At 41.7% G+C, this 18,486-nt stretch overlaps 1 protein-coding gene across 1 annotated transcript in view; it reads right to left on the reverse strand.

Moving 5' to 3' along the window:
* Positions 1-326: 326 nt before the first annotated feature.
* Positions 327-18,486, reverse strand: part of LOC118407157 (nuclear pore complex protein Nup205-like) — a 49,608-nt gene continuing 31,448 nt past the window's right edge. Inside the window, exons 28-41 of the mRNA XM_035807575.1 lie at positions 15,538-15,680; positions 13,963-14,154; positions 12,978-13,096; positions 12,342-12,495; positions 11,766-11,898; positions 11,147-11,265; positions 10,646-10,784; positions 10,023-10,103; positions 9,488-9,651; positions 4,342-4,459; positions 3,483-3,617; positions 2,853-2,953; positions 2,285-2,350; positions 327-1,591 (exon numbers count right to left, since the gene is read on the reverse strand). Of these exons, the coding sequence (XP_035663468.1) occupies positions 1,502-1,591; positions 2,285-2,350; positions 2,853-2,953; positions 3,483-3,617; positions 4,342-4,459; positions 9,488-9,651; positions 10,023-10,103; positions 10,646-10,784; positions 11,147-11,265; positions 11,766-11,898; positions 12,342-12,495; positions 12,978-13,096; positions 13,963-14,154; positions 15,538-15,680 (1,754 nt within the window). The 3' untranslated portion in view covers positions 327-1,501. The remainder of the gene's footprint in view (positions 1,592-2,284; positions 2,351-2,852; positions 2,954-3,482; positions 3,618-4,341; positions 4,460-9,487; positions 9,652-10,022; positions 10,104-10,645; positions 10,785-11,146; positions 11,266-11,765; positions 11,899-12,341; positions 12,496-12,977; positions 13,097-13,962; positions 14,155-15,537; positions 15,681-18,486) is intronic.

Below are 18,486 nucleotides of genomic sequence, written 5' to 3' on the forward strand. Positions count from 1 at the left end.
TGGCATTTAAAGGTACCATCCTCCTACGCAGGGACACCCAACAGCCAAACTGCCTGTCTGGATGTGCCCTGCTCTTCCAACCGTCACAGGCAGTTTGGCTGTTGGATGTCCCTGCGTAGTAGGATGAAAGGTACAGGATTCTTGGGAACAAAAGACCCAATATCTTTTCCAAGGTCCTTTACCAAATCGAAAGATAGGCTGCTACCTAGCTAACTATTTTTACAATACAGTTTACAAGCATGTAAACCCTATGCATGTAAACCCTACTACTATCACTTCATGTACATGTCATTGACACATTTCTGCGATGGAAACTAGTATTGAGCATCATGAAGAGGAATGTATTTTTATTTTGACAAAAAATCTGACACTTATTTCTGTAAGGCCTGCAATGAAGAAATATGACATTTCCTTCCACCATTTTCGTACAGTTACATAAAGCACAGAACTAAGTCTTCACTGGATAGTACAAAATGTATTTACATCTGTGGTGTTAAGCAATAGCACAGTAATACAGTATGACACTTAGGGTTTAATCATAAACATCAAGTACTTGATAAGCATATTTTTGTATTATTTGGTAATGGCATTCTACCTTTACAAAGCAAAGTTACTGCTCATGCCTAAAAACATTTGTCATTGTTAGAATGTGCCTATGATTTGAAACATAATTGAGCAAAATAAGTAACTATTCATCCATGATACACAATAAGTATGAATCTATAGTTGCAGTTGCAGGAAATAGTCTGACAAAGCTGATCATGAAGGATGGCAACATTACAGCCTAACCTGTCTATAATGACCACCAAGGGACTTGACGAAAACAATCACAGTAGACAGGTGGTCACTATGGACAGGGTGTGTACTGCCTCGGTAAATAGGAAAATAAACTACTGGACCACAAAAATGGCCACAATGCAGAGGTGGTCACTAGTACTGGTTTAGGTTTAACCCTATTTGCAGGGCATCTTTTACATGCCTGATCATCACTATTTCTTAATTTATATCCATCAAAAATACAACAAATTTTCTGTTTTTCTTGATGATACACTAAAGTAAACATGTTGCATCCTAAATTACCCTAATGAAAAAGTGTTTTCTCCTGTTTTCTCCACGTTGAATCATTGCTGAGTCAGGGCTTGAAATACCACCTGCATATGCAGGTTAGTGCAGGTAAAATTGGAGCTGTGCAGGTATTTCTGGTGTCTACCTGCACCTAACCTGCACTGGTCCATGTACTGGGTTTTAGACATGAATGTCTGATGATGTAGGTGTATGTGGATTGTTATTAGCTGCATTGAATGTCACTACCTATTAAGTATAAAAGAAAAAAAAATAGCAATGGTTCCTAAACAATTTTAGTATGATCCATACTTCCTAAATTTAGAGTGGTGCAGGTAAAGTTTGTCTGGTGCAGGTAATTTTCAACGTAACCTGCACCAGCACAGGTATGCAGAAAAAAGTATTTCAAGCCCTGCTATGAGCATTACTACAGAAGGGGTCAGACCCTGGTGTGAAGCTTTAGAAGCCTTCTGATTCGTCGGACCATCGCCTCCATAAATCCGTATCTCGTACGTGACTTGGTGTAATTCTGAAACACAAACAGCATGATTGTGATGCAAATGTAACACTTCTTCACCTTTTTCTGTGGGGTAACCTATATCCATTGTTTGATTAAACTGCATTATTTTCAAAAAATTTTCTTGAAAACATTGCAGTTTGAAACTGCCGTCGGTTGATAGCCTGGTATCCAGCCGTAATATAGCTCCCGTGTCTCTTCTCTCCTCTTCGCGATTACGTAATTGCGAAGAGGAGAGAAGAGACTCGGGAGCTATATTAACGGCTGGATACCAGGCTAATCGGTTGACTCTATATCCTTATATACCGTTTTTTTAAACAAAGGATATAGGTTACCCCATTGATAAAGGTGAACTAACGTTACATACCAGGTGAAAATTACTGTTAATACAAAGAGTTCATCTTCCTTCTATGGCATTTCAAATACACCATTTGTGTATAGTTTCATGAGGTTGGAAGATCATGGGATATTCTTGTCTACAAGACATGAAGAATGTTCCGGTTAGGGTTTAGGCTTGAGTATGTTTGCGGCTATTGAAATGTTGGTAAGGAATAATCAGGTTTCTTACAAGAAAATTCAAATGGCTACATTTTTTACATTTCATAAACTATATATATATTTATATTAAGCTACTTAAAGACAGACAAAGTTTTTGAAGTTTTGGTTCTCACTACCCAGCCCAATGGTACAAAGATGTGTTCTCACCTTTTCTATATCCTGTAGCTTCCTGAAGAGAGGCTCTGTCAGGCAGGAAATCACATCTGTCTTCAGCTGTAAGAACATCAGAAAAATCATGAGAAATCAGGAACATTAGTGTCACCATGGTTATCTGTTAGGCTAAAGTATTAATGTACCCTGCAAATTTTCTGTCTTCCTTCTGTGAATAGTTTCATCAGGCTGGTACCTCACTGAATAAAGAGACTCTTTTTACACAACTATCACTTTATTCTCACCTTCTTCAGAATTTACCCTGATGAAGAAGGTGACAAACAGTCACCAAAACGTTAGTGAGAATAAAGTAATGGTTGTGTAAAAAGTGTCTCTTCATCCTTCTTCCTTCTTTTGCAAAACGAAGATGTAAACGTTGAAGAGGTTCATCAGCCACGTATGCATACAGTTACAACAATTTCTTCAATCAATTACTGTTTTGTAAAGGTACAGTACATACCTCCCAAATTTTCGATGTCTACCAGCACATCTTCGTCATGGGGAATGACCTAGTCTCAGTTCTCGCGAGAGAACACGAAGATGTAAACGTCCAGCGAAAACTTACCTGATCGATGTCATCTTTACTGACCCCCTCCAGTGACATGAGGTCCCTCCTGTCATCTCCTGGTGTCAAACCGTTAGAGAAGGGCGACTTTCCGGGGGTGTCTGGGAGAGGAAGAAAAGAACTAAAAATGTACCATCGTATCACACAATATAAAAACACTAACACTTTACATCCAACATAATAGGAAATTAACAGTCTATAGGGACTTATCTCTCTAAATTTTCGGAAGAACTCCGTTGACCTTGTTCACAGAATGAATAACCCTTCGTATCACACTGTCAAAACTTGTCAATAGAAAAAGTATGCTTTCTTAATATCAAGGTGTAGTAGTGTCACTGTGAAAAGTGCAAACCTCTACAGCAAACATATCAAGATTTACAGTATTGCAATTGTTTTTTTGAGGGGGGGGGGGGAATTATACTAAAACTGCTATGAAAAGAAAAGACAAAAACAAAGGAATCTGATTATTAATTTCCTGAAACTATGTATGCCAAGTTACAAAGTACATGTCCATGTCCAGACTTTCCCCAAACTCTCTAGTTTCATGTTAATCTTCTAGACAGCCAACATATCTAATTTGTATGGACCTAGTATGCAAAGGTGCAGAGATAATAGAATCAATGTTCATACCTTGTAGCCTCCTGAGTTTCTGGCCCTGAGGTCTGGACAGGGAGAACATGGCAGTGGTGGGGTCTGCAGGGGTGCAGTGCAGCAGGTAGTACTCTAGGTGGCGCCACAGAAGAAACAGGCAATTCTCTACATCATCTGGACACCATGTGTTAAGGACTTCATCATCATCATCATCACATAGCCATACATTGAGACAAAATTCTATAAATCATCATTAAAATCTACATGGACACAATGCTAGAAAGAAAGGAAAGCTACATATTTGCTGTTGAAAAAATCAAGCAAAATGTCTACTATTGTAATGTGCAGGATGGCCCGTTAGTAAAAATGCATCATCATCACTATACAGTTCCTTTCATTGTTCTGCTTTTCTGTCTGGTAGCTTCTTTGTCTCAAACATTTTTTTCCAGTTCTACTGTACATCAGGGTTGGACAAGTTTTCTAAAATCCACTTGTCCTATCGGGCAAGCACATAAAAAATCTACTTGCCCGAACCAACTTTTCACTTGCCCGAGATGTAAATGACATTTTTCTACGTATTTTCACTTCCAGCAATGGAATTCTTATATTATTAGCTCTATTTTTCTGAGTTGACCAATGCTTGAAGCCTTGATGCCATGACTGTGAAAAGTGACTAGAATCAAAATCTCACTCATTAGAAAATCTTACTTGCCTGATCAGACAAGTGGTGTAGGACATGTGCTTGCCCGATCAGCACTTTCACTTGCCCAGGACAATCGGACTAGTGGACTTGTCCAACCCTGTACATTCTGCCTTCCCATGGACCTTCTTGCTGCATATCTTACACTGTTACAGTATCAATCTTCTGAAAGCCTGTACAACTGTACATAAAGGATACATGCACACAGAGCCATCTCCTGTGTCCTGAAGCACACCATCTGAGTCAGCCGCTTGTGAGCCAGCTGCTGCCGCTGGTGAGTCGACATCTTCTCCGCAGCTGCACCCACCGGGCAGAGCTGGAACAGACAGGTGTCAATCATTCACTTCAGGGTTTATGTCATCAGGTGACATCTTTGTCTTAAATTGGCACAATCTGCTGCGGCATACTGTATAGCTTAAAGGTACTCCCATAGTATTTTTCAAGCTGTAGGGGCAGTGGGTTGTTATCCACTGTGTCTAGGGAATGTTATTGGAAGCCAAACCCATCCCTCTCCTTCCACTACCTTTTACCTCTTCCCTAAGGACATACATGTAATATCTAGCCAGGAATGTCAGAAATCTTGTGTGCACTAGCCTGGCCACTCAACGTCATGACTTGAGGTCCATACCTTATGCCTCCACAAGTAAATGTCATTTTCCAAGTTTCAAGATTACTATGTATGTAGTATGTACTGATTAATACGAATCTACAGTTAACTGTTAACTTTCACTCTGTATCACCTCTCTTCAATGACATCTGTTATCACTTTTGATCTTAAGAGCAAATGTCTGTAAGGATCAAACAATGGTGGCAGGGGTCAAAAAATAGATTTGGCTCATATTTTGCACAGTGATAGTACTTGGTCCACAACCCCTCAAAATAGCTCTCTTTTAGATCAAAACTCCTTGTTGCCATGGTAACGGGCAACCAAAGTTTTCTGGCCAATTTCCCCAATTTTCGCATCTCAAAAACACAGAAATCAGCAAATTTTACGGCACTGTGTCGGCAACACCTTTAAACCTATCATCAAAACAAAACAAGATCTAAATAGACCAACATTTTGGCTTTATAAACATTGTTGTGAAATTTCCAAAGACGTACATTTTAGATCTTGGGCAGCCTGAAAACAATGCGATGTTTCAAGCTTTAAAAAAATCTGATTTTTGGCCCAACTTTGTAACGCTGTAAGTGCCGCTCTGGTACTTTTTTCGGCTTGAAATTTGTACCATATATAGATCATTAGAATATCTATCAAATGCATTGTTGTAAAGTTTGGTAACTTGTTTGGTTGTCACGTGACTGTCCCTTAAAGTAGGCCATTTTTTGTGTTTGGTGAAAATTGTGAACTTTAGCCATGTTCAAAGTACGCTACATGACGAAGTAAAATATATTTCTACATCAACTTCTTATCAAAGGTGGATCTATGTATTGCCTATCAAATAAATGCTTGTAGAGTTTCGGGTCATGACGTTCAGTCACGTGGTTGTCCCTGAAAGTAGGCCATTTTTTTGCATTTGACGAAAATTGTGAATTTTAGCCATGTTTAATGTACGCTGCGTGACGAAGCCTACAAGGATTCTTATTCAACTTCTAGTCAAATGTACATCTATGTGTTGTCTATCAAATGAATGCTTGCAAAGTTTCGGATCATGACGTTTAGTCACGTGGTTGTCCCTAAAAGTAGGCAATTTTTTGCATTTGGCGAAAATTGTGAATTTTAGCCTTGGTCAAAGTACGCTAGGTGTCAAAGTGAACAAGAATTCTTATTCAACTTCAAGTCAAATGTACATCTAGGTATTGTCTATCAGATGAATGCTTGCAGAGTTTCGAGTCATAACGTTTAGTCACGTGGTTGTCCCTGAATGTAGGTCAAATTTTGCTTTTGGCCAGAAATCGCCATTTAGGGCTGTAGTTAAATCCGTCGAATTGGGGAACTGAAATACTTTACTGGCACTGACTCTGAATATGTGAAGCCCTTAACATTGTCTGTTGAATGAGTGTTAGTAAGGCTTGGGGTCGTCTTTCTTTGTGGTGCAGCTGCTCCCTAAAGTAGGGCAGATAGTTAGCTAAATGCTGTTAGGAGGTTCTGTTACTTTGGAGAAGATGCCTCTTGAACAGTTTCTTTCTTTTAACATTGTCAATGTCCAATGCATATCATATTGGTACTACAATGACTGATAATGGGCTTACAGTGTTAAATTAAAGATAACTTAAGCAATGACTCTGTTATAATTGTAAATATCAATTTGTAATAAAGCAATTAAGATGTTTTAAATTCAACTATGTTCTATAATGCGTATCAAAAGGAACACTAACACGGGAACAAAAGTTCATTGTGTATCAACATTCACAATGTTGATGATGGTGATGGGCTGTTTCTTCGTATCCGAAGATCAATGGTAGGCAGACAGGTTGATTAGACGACCAGTCTGCCTGGCCTGCACGTGACTTTTTTTTAAGGTGAAGGAGGGGTGTGCACTTCCTTCTCCACCCTCTCGTCTACTGGCGCACTAAGTCCTACAGGGACAGAACTGTTTTGCCACGTAAGACGGCCCCAGCAGATGCAGGTTTATTATTTGGAGTTTCCGTCTCCTAGGAGGACTTCCGACCAAGGATGCAAGGGGTTCCTCCTGACTCGTGTGTCATGGCGGGTGCGTCATGCCCGAACATGCCCCTATGGCCTGTCACCACAACAAAGGCCTGTCACTGCCACTAGCCGCAGCTACGTACTCATTTACACCTGAGTTAGGTGAGGAAAGTCGTGTAAAGTGCCTTTCCCAAGGGCACAAGATCGGTGACACGGCAAGCGGATTTGAACCCGGGACCTCTCGGGCCTGAGACCAACGCGCTCCCGATCGTGCCACGCGGTCCCACTTAATGTTGATACACCATGTCTAAATATGGTCTGCTTTAAGAGACTTCCTGGGACTAAACGTCACTCCCAAAAACTCTACAAGCATCTAGTTGATAGGCAACAATGCTAACCTTAAGAAGGAGTTGAGTTAGAATCCTAATTTACTTTGTCACGTAGTGTACTTTGAACATGGCTAAAATTCACAATTTTTGTCGAGCACAAAAAGTGACCTGGCTTCAGGAACAACCATGTGACTAAATATCATGACCCGAAGCTCTACAAGCATTTATTCGAAGAAAGAAAATTAAAGAATACAAAGATGTACATTTGACCAGAAGTTCAATCAGAATTCTTCTTAATTTCGTCACGTAGCGTAGCCTGGTATCCAGCCATATTATAGCTCCCGAGTCTCTTCTGTCCTCCTCGCAAATGGCTAGTTCTCATTTAGATGTAAAAAATGCTGTCGCCTGCTTTTGCGACTTGATATGCAGCAAATTTTAGACAAAATCACAGGTTCCTTCATTTTTCCACAATCGCTGGAATGTTTTACAAAAGATTCATTTTGGTTGATGGCTTGGAAGATTATCTTAGTGGAATTTCACCCCCTAAATAAAATGGCTGTCGCCTGAGAACACGAAGAATTCAAAAAGTAGCCAAAGATGTAACAATTCAGTTCCCAGAATGATTGTTCAGTAGGTGAAACCAGCTGAGCAGGCCCTTTGCCCGAACACGCCAGATCGCTCCTGTCACTGATCTTGGAGGCTGTGTGAGCTGGGTTATTCCTGTTGCCAAATTCGGTAACAAACGTTACCACCACCAGTTTGGTGGTTGCCACGGTTATATTATCCACGCATAAGACAAGAAATGACCGTTTTTGTGACACTGCACAGTTTTTCTGGCTTTCTAAAGTAACAAGGAATGGTTGTTGACTGCCATTTGTATCCCACCTTGCTTACAAAATGTTGTACAGAAATGACTGTAACAAACGTTACAATTGTTGGATGCTTTCCATGCTTTCTATTTGACCTGGTGTAAAAAAGCTGTCCACTTTTTAAGTGTCCCTAGGGACATCCTCTTATACCTTAATGATGTAGTCAATAAGGCCATTTTTACATTTCAATAAAAACGATCGCGAGTGAAATATGTATCTGCGAAGAGGTCAAAAGAGACTCGGGAACTAAAATACGGCTGGATACCAGGGTACACGTAGCGTACTTTGAAAATTCACAATTTTCGTCCGATGAAAAAAGTGGCCTACTTTCAAGGACAACCACGTGACTTTACTTCATGATCTAATTTTTTACAAGTATTCCTTTGATAGGAAGTACATAGATTTACCTTTGACAGGAAGTTGAATCATAATTTTATTTTGCTTCGTAATGTAGCGTACGTTGAACATGGCTAAAAAATGGCCTACTTTCAGTGACAACTACGTGACTTTACGTCATGACTCGAAACGCTACAAGCATTCATTTGATAGACAATACATAGATGTACATTTGACTAGAAGTTGAATAAGAATTCTTGTTTACTTTGTCACGTAGCGTACTTTGAACATGGCTAAAATTCACAATTTTCGTCAAATGCAAAAAAAATGGCCTACTTTCAGGGACAACCACGTGACTGAACGTCATGATCCGAAACTCTACAAGCATTTATTTGATAGGCAAGACATAGATCCACCTTTGATAAGAAGTTGATGTAGAAATATATTTTACTTCGTCATGTAGCGTAGTTTGAACATGGCTAAAGTTCACAATTTTCACCAAACACAAAAACTGGCCTACTTTAAGGGACAGTCACGTAACAACCAAACAAGTTACCAAACTTTGCAACAATGCATTTGATAGATATTCTAATGATCTATATATGGTACAAATTTCAAGCCGAAAAAAGTACCAGAGCGGCACTTATAGCGTTACAAAGTTGGGCCAAAAATCAGATTTTATTGAAGCTTGAAACATCGCATTGTTTTCAGGCTGCCCAAGAACTAAAATGTACGTCTTTGGAAATTTCACAACAATGTTTATAAAGCCAAAATGTTGGTCTATTTAGATCTTGTTTTGTTTTGATGATAGGTTTAAAGGTGTTGCCGAGACAGTGCCATAAAATATGCTAATTTCTGTGTTTTTGAGATGCGAAAATTGGGGAAATTGGCCAGAAAACTTTGTTTGCCCGTTACCATGGCAACAAGGAGTTTTGATCTAAAAGAAAGCTATTTTGAGGGGTTGTGGACCAAGTACTATCACTGTGCAAAATATGAGCCAAATCTATTTTTTGACCCCTGCCAACCCAAAAATTGTTTGATCCTTACAGACATTTGCTCTTAAACATCTTACATGTTGTTACCATTGATTTTCCAAAATATCTATGTCTCTTTTCATACTAGAAGTGATCAGTGTTTCTTCTTCTTTAGAAGTGAACTTAACAAAGTCAAGACGTCGAAGTTTTCTACAAGACACAAGACCGAAGTAACATTTCTCAACCCACCTCTTTGAGCTCCTCGCTGCTGAGTTCGGACACGTTGTTGACCTTGTTCTGGAGTTGTCCGTGGGACTCGAATGCCGCCATGAAGTCATCAGTGGCCTGTTTCACGTGCTGAACAATCACACCCAGCCCTGGAGGTCGCATAGAGGTCACAGAACCACGGATGTCTTAAAACAAAGACAAGATGTTTAGAAATCATAACCTGTAATAATGTGCCAATTAATGAAGGTCAGTTTTGTATTACTCTTGTTGTACAAAAATCTCAGTTATTTTCAGTGACTGTCACGGAAAGCAAGCAAGATTTTGCGACAACCAAACACTGACTACCATCCATACAAATGAGTGCAACTATAGCGCATGGTAATAATACTCAGTGACACATACATGTCACAGTAGAGATTGAAAACCATGAGAATTAGAAATTCTACTACGTAGTACTAGGAGTGATTGGAATCTCATCTGTTCGCCTAGTGAGCAGATCTATTATACTGTGCATTTTAGAAAGTATACTAAAATCCTAGGAATTCTTTGTGGTCACCTTGTGCAGAGTAGATGTCCCTGGTTGTAGCGTCCTGTAGACTGGGTGTGAACAGCAGCTGGCACTGCTGGGCTGTGGGGCCTGGAAAAGGCACAAGCAGAAGTTCACTTTACTGTCAGACTGAAATCTGATATTTGTTGGATTTGAATGAAGATAATAGTAAACAATGTCTGGAAAATAGTAGCAAGCTTTACTAACTAAATAGTGTCAAGTCTATTGTAACAGTTTGTTGGGAAAGTAAGGCCATGTTGATTTGATTATATGGATGACATCCTCTAGGAATCCCAGAACTGATGCGAGTGTGTGGATAAAAAAAGTTTGGCCAAAAAAAAAATTGTTTTCATTATGAAAGATGGTCAGAAAGGTTGAACGAATCACTGAGCACACAGGGTTTAGTATACAGAGCAACAGATTCTTAATTTTTTTTTCGTTCACATCCTCTTCTTTGACCTTGGAATTGACTTTGGCATTCTATGACATTTTTTGCAATCTACGGCATATATTTGCTCATATTGCAGCTATATGGTTGAAAACTATTTTTTATCTTCAAAACGGCCCAAAATTGCTGGGGATGTCATCCATATAATCAAACCAATATGGCCCAATATAGGTGAATGGCTTACCTGACCGAGCCACCACAGCTCTACAGTAGGCTATCAGGTTTCCCATAATCTGTAACAGAGCCAGCCGGATGTCTTCCTTGTTACTCCTGCCCTCAGGGCCCACCGATTCCTCAAGACTCCTCAGCTGCTTTCTTAGACCCTGTACAAGACAACATCTTAAGTTAGTTCCTGTAACTTCTGCATCAAGGGAAAACACCCACTTGCTAGTACAATGTATCTGCCAGAAATTTAGTCCACCTTTGGAGCCATTGTAGACTTAGAACTCAATGACTTTCTAATGTACTTTCAAACAAAGCCCTTTTTCATTACAGGAGCACATTTAAGAACACAACACACCTATTGAAAAGAATAAGAGTCCTCCCAGGTGTGACAATGAGTGGATTAAATAAATCTGTTTGGATATGCAGCCTGTATTCTTCAGTATAAACCTTGTGTGTTATGACATGAGGTGATTTATAGACCAGGTATACATGTACAATACAAATAAACAAACCAACCCACCTGGTTGCTGCAGTACTGAGGCAGCAGGGTGAGCACCTGCCGGTGGATCCGAGACAGGTGGCTCTGCACCTGCGCACCTGCCGAGTCTTCCTGCAGACTGGGGTTGGTGAAAACACCACCTGCAACATCATTAAGGACTGGTAATATATTCATACCTATAGATATCCATATATGTCTGTTTAGCTGTACTGTAGTTGTTATACATGTAGACCTTACGAAAGTGGCTTACTTTTGTCGTGTCAATAAAGATTTCTATATTCTGGCAATGTAACTGAGTGGGACTGGGAAGTTCCTGCCACAGTAAGTGGTGTTACTTAAGCTGAAGAATTTTCTGAGAGTCATTGTGTGTATCTCTGATTGTCTTGTTGAGCAAGCAATCAAAAGTATGGATTGAAGTACACATTTTCTATAAAATCAGCAAAAAAGTCAACCAGCAAATTTTCATGAAAACACATCCTCCCCAGCATAAACAAAATAACACACATACACTACCTACTCCAAGATGCTGTGCTTAGAGTACTTTGTTGTTCCCTCAACTCTATGTGGGAACCGACCAACCAACGGGTCATCATGCATATACCGAAATAAAACATACCCTTCTTAAAACTGTAAAACATACCTTCTCCGAGGCACTGTGTGAGGACCCCCGTGGTCAGAGCAAGTTCCTGTAGTGAGGGGAGGGTGAGGCCACTCCTCTGTTCCCTCAACACGGCATGAAATACATCCATGTGAGACAGGATGAACTGAAGCACCTGCAAAACAAGAAACATTTCTGAAAAAGCTGCTTAAGTAGGGGTGTACAAACTTGTACTTGTCAACAAACTGGAATCCAATCACTATGGCATCTGTTTTGTATGGTGCAAAAACAAGTCAGGATGTAGCTTATTCACAAGGGAACTAGACAAGTGATCTAGTGTTTCTGGAACAGAGAGTCAAAAGTTCAGCTCCTTCTCTGTTGTTGCTTCAATAGAAGCCATAGTTCCTTTTCTTGTATCTTACCAGAAGTAAGCTTATAAGTTTTCCGGCACACCAAACATAGACCGGTTCCTCTTACTGACACAAATGGGACAGAAACCTTCATGGAACTTGTAAAGTTTCAATTTGATTTCCTGTTCTTCTTGAAACTTCTGCTGAAACTTCTCACAGATGTCATCCATTGCCATGCATCCCACTGTAAGCTGTAGGAAAGCCCTACCTGGTTGGTGGCATCTCTGTGCTGAGGTCCGAGTGATGTCATGATAGCCAGGCACAGCTTGAGAGCAGGCAGGAGCATCTGTCTGTACCTGTCTGATACCGTGGGGACAAACCCCTCGTACGACACTGCCATGGCCTCACCACTGCCTGGTACACTGGTAGGGAGACAAAAGAAACACAAGTTTGGTGTTCATGAAGGTACCATTACACAGGTTATAGGTTATACAGTGATTTGCCAACCGAATGAAAAGATTATCTCTTTTTCAAACATAGCACAAACAGAGCAGAACAGAAGACACAACACAAGGTAATGAAAATAAGCACATCTTCATCTGATTACCTGACTTATCCTGTAAATCTCTATCTAGATGAAACACCAACTACACAGGACCTGTCCTTAAAGACTTCAGAAGAGAGTGAAAGATGTCTAAAAGTATCTCCTCATAAATGCTTCTATGTTACCTCACTCACCTATGGCAAAGGTAAATATCCTCTTGTGTAAAAATTAAACAGTGACTTGAATAAGGTCAAAGTTACTTCTAGAGACCTTAAAAGTTAGGGACTTCAATATTGTACGCTCAAGCAGGAACATTACACCCATTACTGTATTTTCATAGAAGTGTGCTATAGTTCCAACCTGCCGGCATTCTCTGGTCTCATGTCCAGGAACTGGCACTCTGACAGCCTGACCAGCACTCCTTCCTGGAGAAGAGCTTGGGAGCCAGCCGGGGTCTGTGCTAACCTAGACAGTAAAGCCTGGAAAACAAAGAAGAAGACCATTTTGAGCTGGATAGCAGTTACAATTTCAAGGGTATGGGCAATGCCTAGGAAATCAACAAAATTAATGGAACTTTTGCAACTGGATAGGATATCTTGTATCTTATTTCAAAAGCTGTTACTCTACCTTCAAGTAAACACCGCCTTTTAGAAGAAAGTTAAACCCTTCCCGCGCATGATGGCGCATAGGGCTGCGCCCATCTCTGTTTCCTTAGCCTAGGGCCACACAACGCAATCACTACAGCACGGGGCTAGTCCACTGGTAGAGGTGTGTGTTCAACTTCCATACTCTTTCCCGAATGCTGAGTGCTAAGCAGAGAAAGCCGGCCGGGGATTGAACTCCCGACCTACCGAATGCAAGGCGAACACTCTACCCACTCGGCCATCGCACCGGTTTAGAAGAAACAAACAAAGAAACAGTCAAGCAAAATCAGTACTTATTGAAGATTTTCCACTCTCTTACAACACCAAAATTAGCTTACCTCGAATTTTCGGTCGCACTTCCGTCGACCTTCTTCAGGAGTGACGATTCAGTTACTGTGATCACGTGACTTAGAGACACGTGATTCGAGTAACGAATCATAAATGCCTGGCAGACGATATCGGCCCCCGTCTCTGTTGAGTGTCGGCTGATGTGCTCTAATCTAGATGGCCTCCTTTACCCCCCTCGCAAAGTAATCCGGTTCGGTGTCCAATATTTGTACTTTGTCCAAGATGATGAAAGCGCAGAAGTGCGACCGAAAATTCGAGGTAAGCTAATTTTTGTGCTGTAAGACAGTGGAAAATCTTCAAAATGTACTACATCAACACAGATGAGCTTTCATGCTGGCAAAATCAGTACTGACCATTTTTGACTCGTACAGGTACAGAGCTCTGAGCGGCTGAGGAGACGGACTGAGCATGCTCTGTAGGAGCTCGTCCTCTCGTACCAGGCTGTCCACGAACATGCGCAGGTAACCCTTGTTCACAAGGAATGTCAGCAACTGCTGGGTACGGTCAAGCTGTACCATGGAGTCTAGAGTGGAGAAGGCTAACATCTGGGGAGTACACAGAACATTGGTTACTACATGTACATGTATGGGTGGCTACCAGGCTGTCCCAGGTAACCCTTGTTCACCAGGAATGTCAACAGCTGCTGGGTACGGTCTAGCTGTACCATGGAGTCTAGAGTGGAGAAGGCTAACATCTGGGGAGTACATAGAACATTGGTTACTATGGCTGGGTACCAGTATAGAACATTGGTTACTATGGGTGGGTACCAGTATAGAACATTGGTTACTATGGGTGGGTACCAGTATAGAACATTCAGGTCCAGCTGAACCATAGAGTCTAGTGTGGAGAAGGCCAGCATCTGGGGAGTACATACAACATTGGTTACTATGGGTGGGTACCAGTATAGAACATTGGTTACTATGGGTGGGTACCAGGCTGTCCACGAACACACGCAGGTAACCCTTGTTCACGAGGAACGTCAACAGCTGCTGGGTACGGTCTAGCTGCACCATATAGTCTAGTGTGGAGAAGGCCAGCATCTGGGGAGTACACACAACACTGGTTACTATGGGTGGGTACCAGTATAGAACATTCACTGATTCAGGTCCAGCTGCACCATGGAGTCTAGTGTGGAGAAGGCTAACATCTGGGGAGTACACAGAACATTGGTTACTATGGGTGGGTACCAGTATAGAACATTGGTTACTATGGGTGGGTATCAGTATAGAACATTCAGGTCCAGCTGCACCATGGAGTCTAGTGTGGAGAAGGCTAACATCTGGGGAGTACACAGAACATTGGTTACTATGGGTGGGTACCAGTATAGAACATTGCTTACTATGGGTGGGTACCAGTATAGAACATTCAGGTCCAGCTGAACCATGGAGTCTAGTGTGGAGAAGGCTAACATCTGGGGAGTACACAGAACTTTTTCTACTTACATGTACATGTATGGGTGGGTACCAGTATAGAACATTTAGGTCCAACTTGAGGGAGACAAACAGAAACTAGAAATGCAACACTTGCCGGCAAATACATAATCTGTACACATGTACCTTCACATGGTCCTGCCTAACAAATTTCGGTTCTGTTTATTCTTACTCAAACCTACATGTATACATATCTATGGGGACCAGCTCCTGCAGCCTTGCCACGAGTGCTACACAATGTAGTTCTACACCACAGGGTGTCTGCTACTTTACCGGTAATCATGGTGATGGCCGTCTGGTCCAAGTCATTGACCAGATTTGTTTTGAGAAGACGAGGAAGAAAAAGAGGGGAGCAAAAACAAACCGTTTCCCTTCTGTGAAGGTAAATATAATCAGCAGCTGGATTAACTTCTGACCTAGATATCCAGGGGAATATGAAAAAACTGTCAACTTAAAGTTTCATAGATAAAATTCCAGGACTAACTGATGGTTACTGACCCTTCCGACATCGTGCCCATCAGACGCATCCCGGCAGACCGTCTCCACAAAGCTGTTGCCATAGCTACCGATGATTCCTGCTGTTTCCCTGGCAACCCTTGCCTCGTCCCCTTCTGTTGCCAAGGCTAGAACACTCGGGGAACCTGTAAGAGGATAAAGACATACAGGAGTTTTGTCAGGACAACTGTTGCTATAGCTACCAATGTTTTCAGCTTTCTCTGTGATGCACCAATACATAGATAAACCAGGGCTCGAAATTGATTTTTGGGAAGAGGTGCACTGGTGCACCCAAACTAGAAAATTGGGTGCACCAAAATATTTTTGGGTGAACCACATAAAATAAAGTAGAATATCAGAATAACACAATTGCAAACCTACTAAATTAGTAATTTGAACGGAGCTCTTCAGAAATCGGAAGTACTATGAGTCATTTTATTCTCTTTCTAACACACAGATATGGGTGCAAATATGGTGTTTACTTCATACATAAGCCTATCAAGATAGTGCACCCACAGAAAAATTGGGTGCACAGCTCCAATTTTGGGTGCACCTGGGTGCACAAAACCCCAGTATTTTGAGCCCTGATCTGCTTCTCTCTTGCGCATCTGTTTCTCTCTTGCGCATCTGTTCCTCTCTTGCGCACCTGCTTCTCTCTTGCGCACCTGTTTCTCTCTTGCGCATCTGTTTCTCTCTTGCGCACCTGTTTCTCTCTTGCGCACCTGTTTCTCTCTTGCGCATCTGTTTCTCTGTTGCGCATCTGTTTCTCTGTTGCGCATCTGTTTCTCTGTTGCGCATCTGATTCTCTGTTGCGCATCTGTTTCTCTGTTGCGCATCTGTTTCTCTCTTGCGCGACTGTTTCTCTCTTGGCATCTGTTTCTCTCTTGCGCACCTGTTTCTCTCTTGCGCACCTGTTTCTCTCTTGCGCGACTGTTTCTCTCTTGGCATCTGTTTCTCTCTTGCGCATCTGTTTCTCTCTTGCCCATCTGTTTCTCTCTTGCGCATCTGTTTCTCTTGCGCACCTGTTTCTGTCCAGCGCACCTGCTTCTCTTTTGCGATCTGTTTCTCTCTTGCGCATCTGTTTCTCTCTTGCACATCTGTTTCTCTCTTGCGCACCTGTTTCTCTCTTGCGCATCTGTTTCTCTCTTGTTTATCTGTTTCTCTCTTGCGCACCTGCTTCTCTTTTGCGCACCTGCTTCTCTTTTGCGCATCTGTTTCTCTCTCGCGCATCTGTTTCTCCCTTGCGCATCTGTTTCTCTCTTGTGCATCTGCTTCTCTCTCGCGCATCTGTTTCTCCCTTGCGCATCTGTTTCTCTCTTGCGCACCTGTTTCTCCCTTGCGCACCTGCTTCTCTTTTGTGCATCTGTTTCTCTCTTGCGCATCTGTTTCTCTCTTGTGCATCTGTTTCTCTCTTGCGCATCTGTTTCTCTCTTGCGCATCTGTTTCTCTCTTGTGCATCTGTTTCTCTCTTGCGCATCTGTTTCTCTCTTGCCCATCTGTTTCTCTCTTGCGCATCTGTTTCTCTCTTGCGCATGTGTTTCTCTCTTGCGCACCTGTTTCTGTCAAGAGCACAGCTTCTCTTTTGGGATCTGTTTCTCTCTTAAGCATCTGTTTCTCTCTTGCGCATCTGTTTCTCTCTTGCGCACCTGTTTTTCTCTTGCGCACCTGTTTCTCTCTTGCGCATCTGTTTCTCTCTTGCACACCTGTTTATCTCTTGCACATCTGTTTCTCTCTTGCGCATCTGTTCCTCTCTTGCGCACCTGTTTCCCTCTTGCGCACCTGTTTCTCTCTTGCGCATCTGTTTCTCTGTTGCGCACCTGTTTCTCTCTTGCGCATCTGTTTCTCTCTTGTTTATCTGTTCCTCTCTTGCGCACCTGTTTCCCTCGTGCTCATCTGTTTCTCTTTTGCACACCTGTTTCTCTATTGTGCACCTGCTTCTCCCTTGTCCACCTGCTTCTCTCTTGCGCACCTGTTTCTCTCTTGCGCACCTATTTCTCTCTTGTGCACCTGCTTCTCTCTCGCGCACCTATTTCTGTCGCACACCTGTTTATGTCGAGCATCTGCAGGGCTCAAAATTCATTTTTGGGAATAGCTGCACTGGTGCACCCAAACTAGAAAATTGGATGCACCAAAATATTTTTGGGTGCACCACATAAAATAAAGTAGAATATCAGAATATCATAATTGCAAACCTACTTATTATAATTACTAATTAGTACTTTGAACGGAGCTCTTCAGAAATCGGAATTACTATGTGTAAGTAGGGCGAAATGAACTTCACTATGTTTTATACTTTTTGTGTATTATTTGGTATCACTTTGGTAGGGCTGTGGAGATTTGCATTTTGATTAGTGTCGTATGGAAATGAACGTTCGTCTCCTCTGTGCCAGGTGTAATTGTTTCACACCAAAGCCATAGACAGAATTAACACATAGACGGTAGTCGCCCAGCCTTTGATATCTAGAACAACAAAGCAACTTCAAAAACATTGTCACCTCTATAGTATGTATGAATATGTGAATTTGTATGAATAAAACAGGACAAGCTTGCTGGTAGAGGGGAGAGAGAGATCAGTTGGTTGAGTCGTGCATGGAGTGCAGACACAAGGATGTAGCTCTCCAGCAAGCAGTCCGGGTGTGTGCGGAAAATGGCCTGTGTCTCTGCGTGTTGTTCTTCCCTTCAGTCTTAGACTCTCGGCAGCAATTCCAAATAAGAACCCGGGGCCACAACATCTGCCCCTTTCTTACATATGACAGTCATTTTATTATCATTCTAACACACAGATGTCAAGAATATGGTGTTTACTTAGTATACTGACATCTTAACATACATAAGCCTATCAAAATATTTGGGTACACCCTGTGCACCCACAGAAAAAAAATGGGTGCACAGCTCCAATTTTGGGTGCACCTGGGTGCACAAAAACCCAGTATTTTGAGCCCTGTAAACTGT

This window comes from Branchiostoma floridae, chromosome 19, assembly GCF_000003815.2.
Source record: "Branchiostoma floridae strain S238N-H82 chromosome 19, Bfl_VNyyK, whole genome shotgun sequence".
NCBI classification, from domain to species: domain Eukaryota; kingdom Metazoa; phylum Chordata; class Leptocardii; order Amphioxiformes; family Branchiostomatidae; genus Branchiostoma; species Branchiostoma floridae.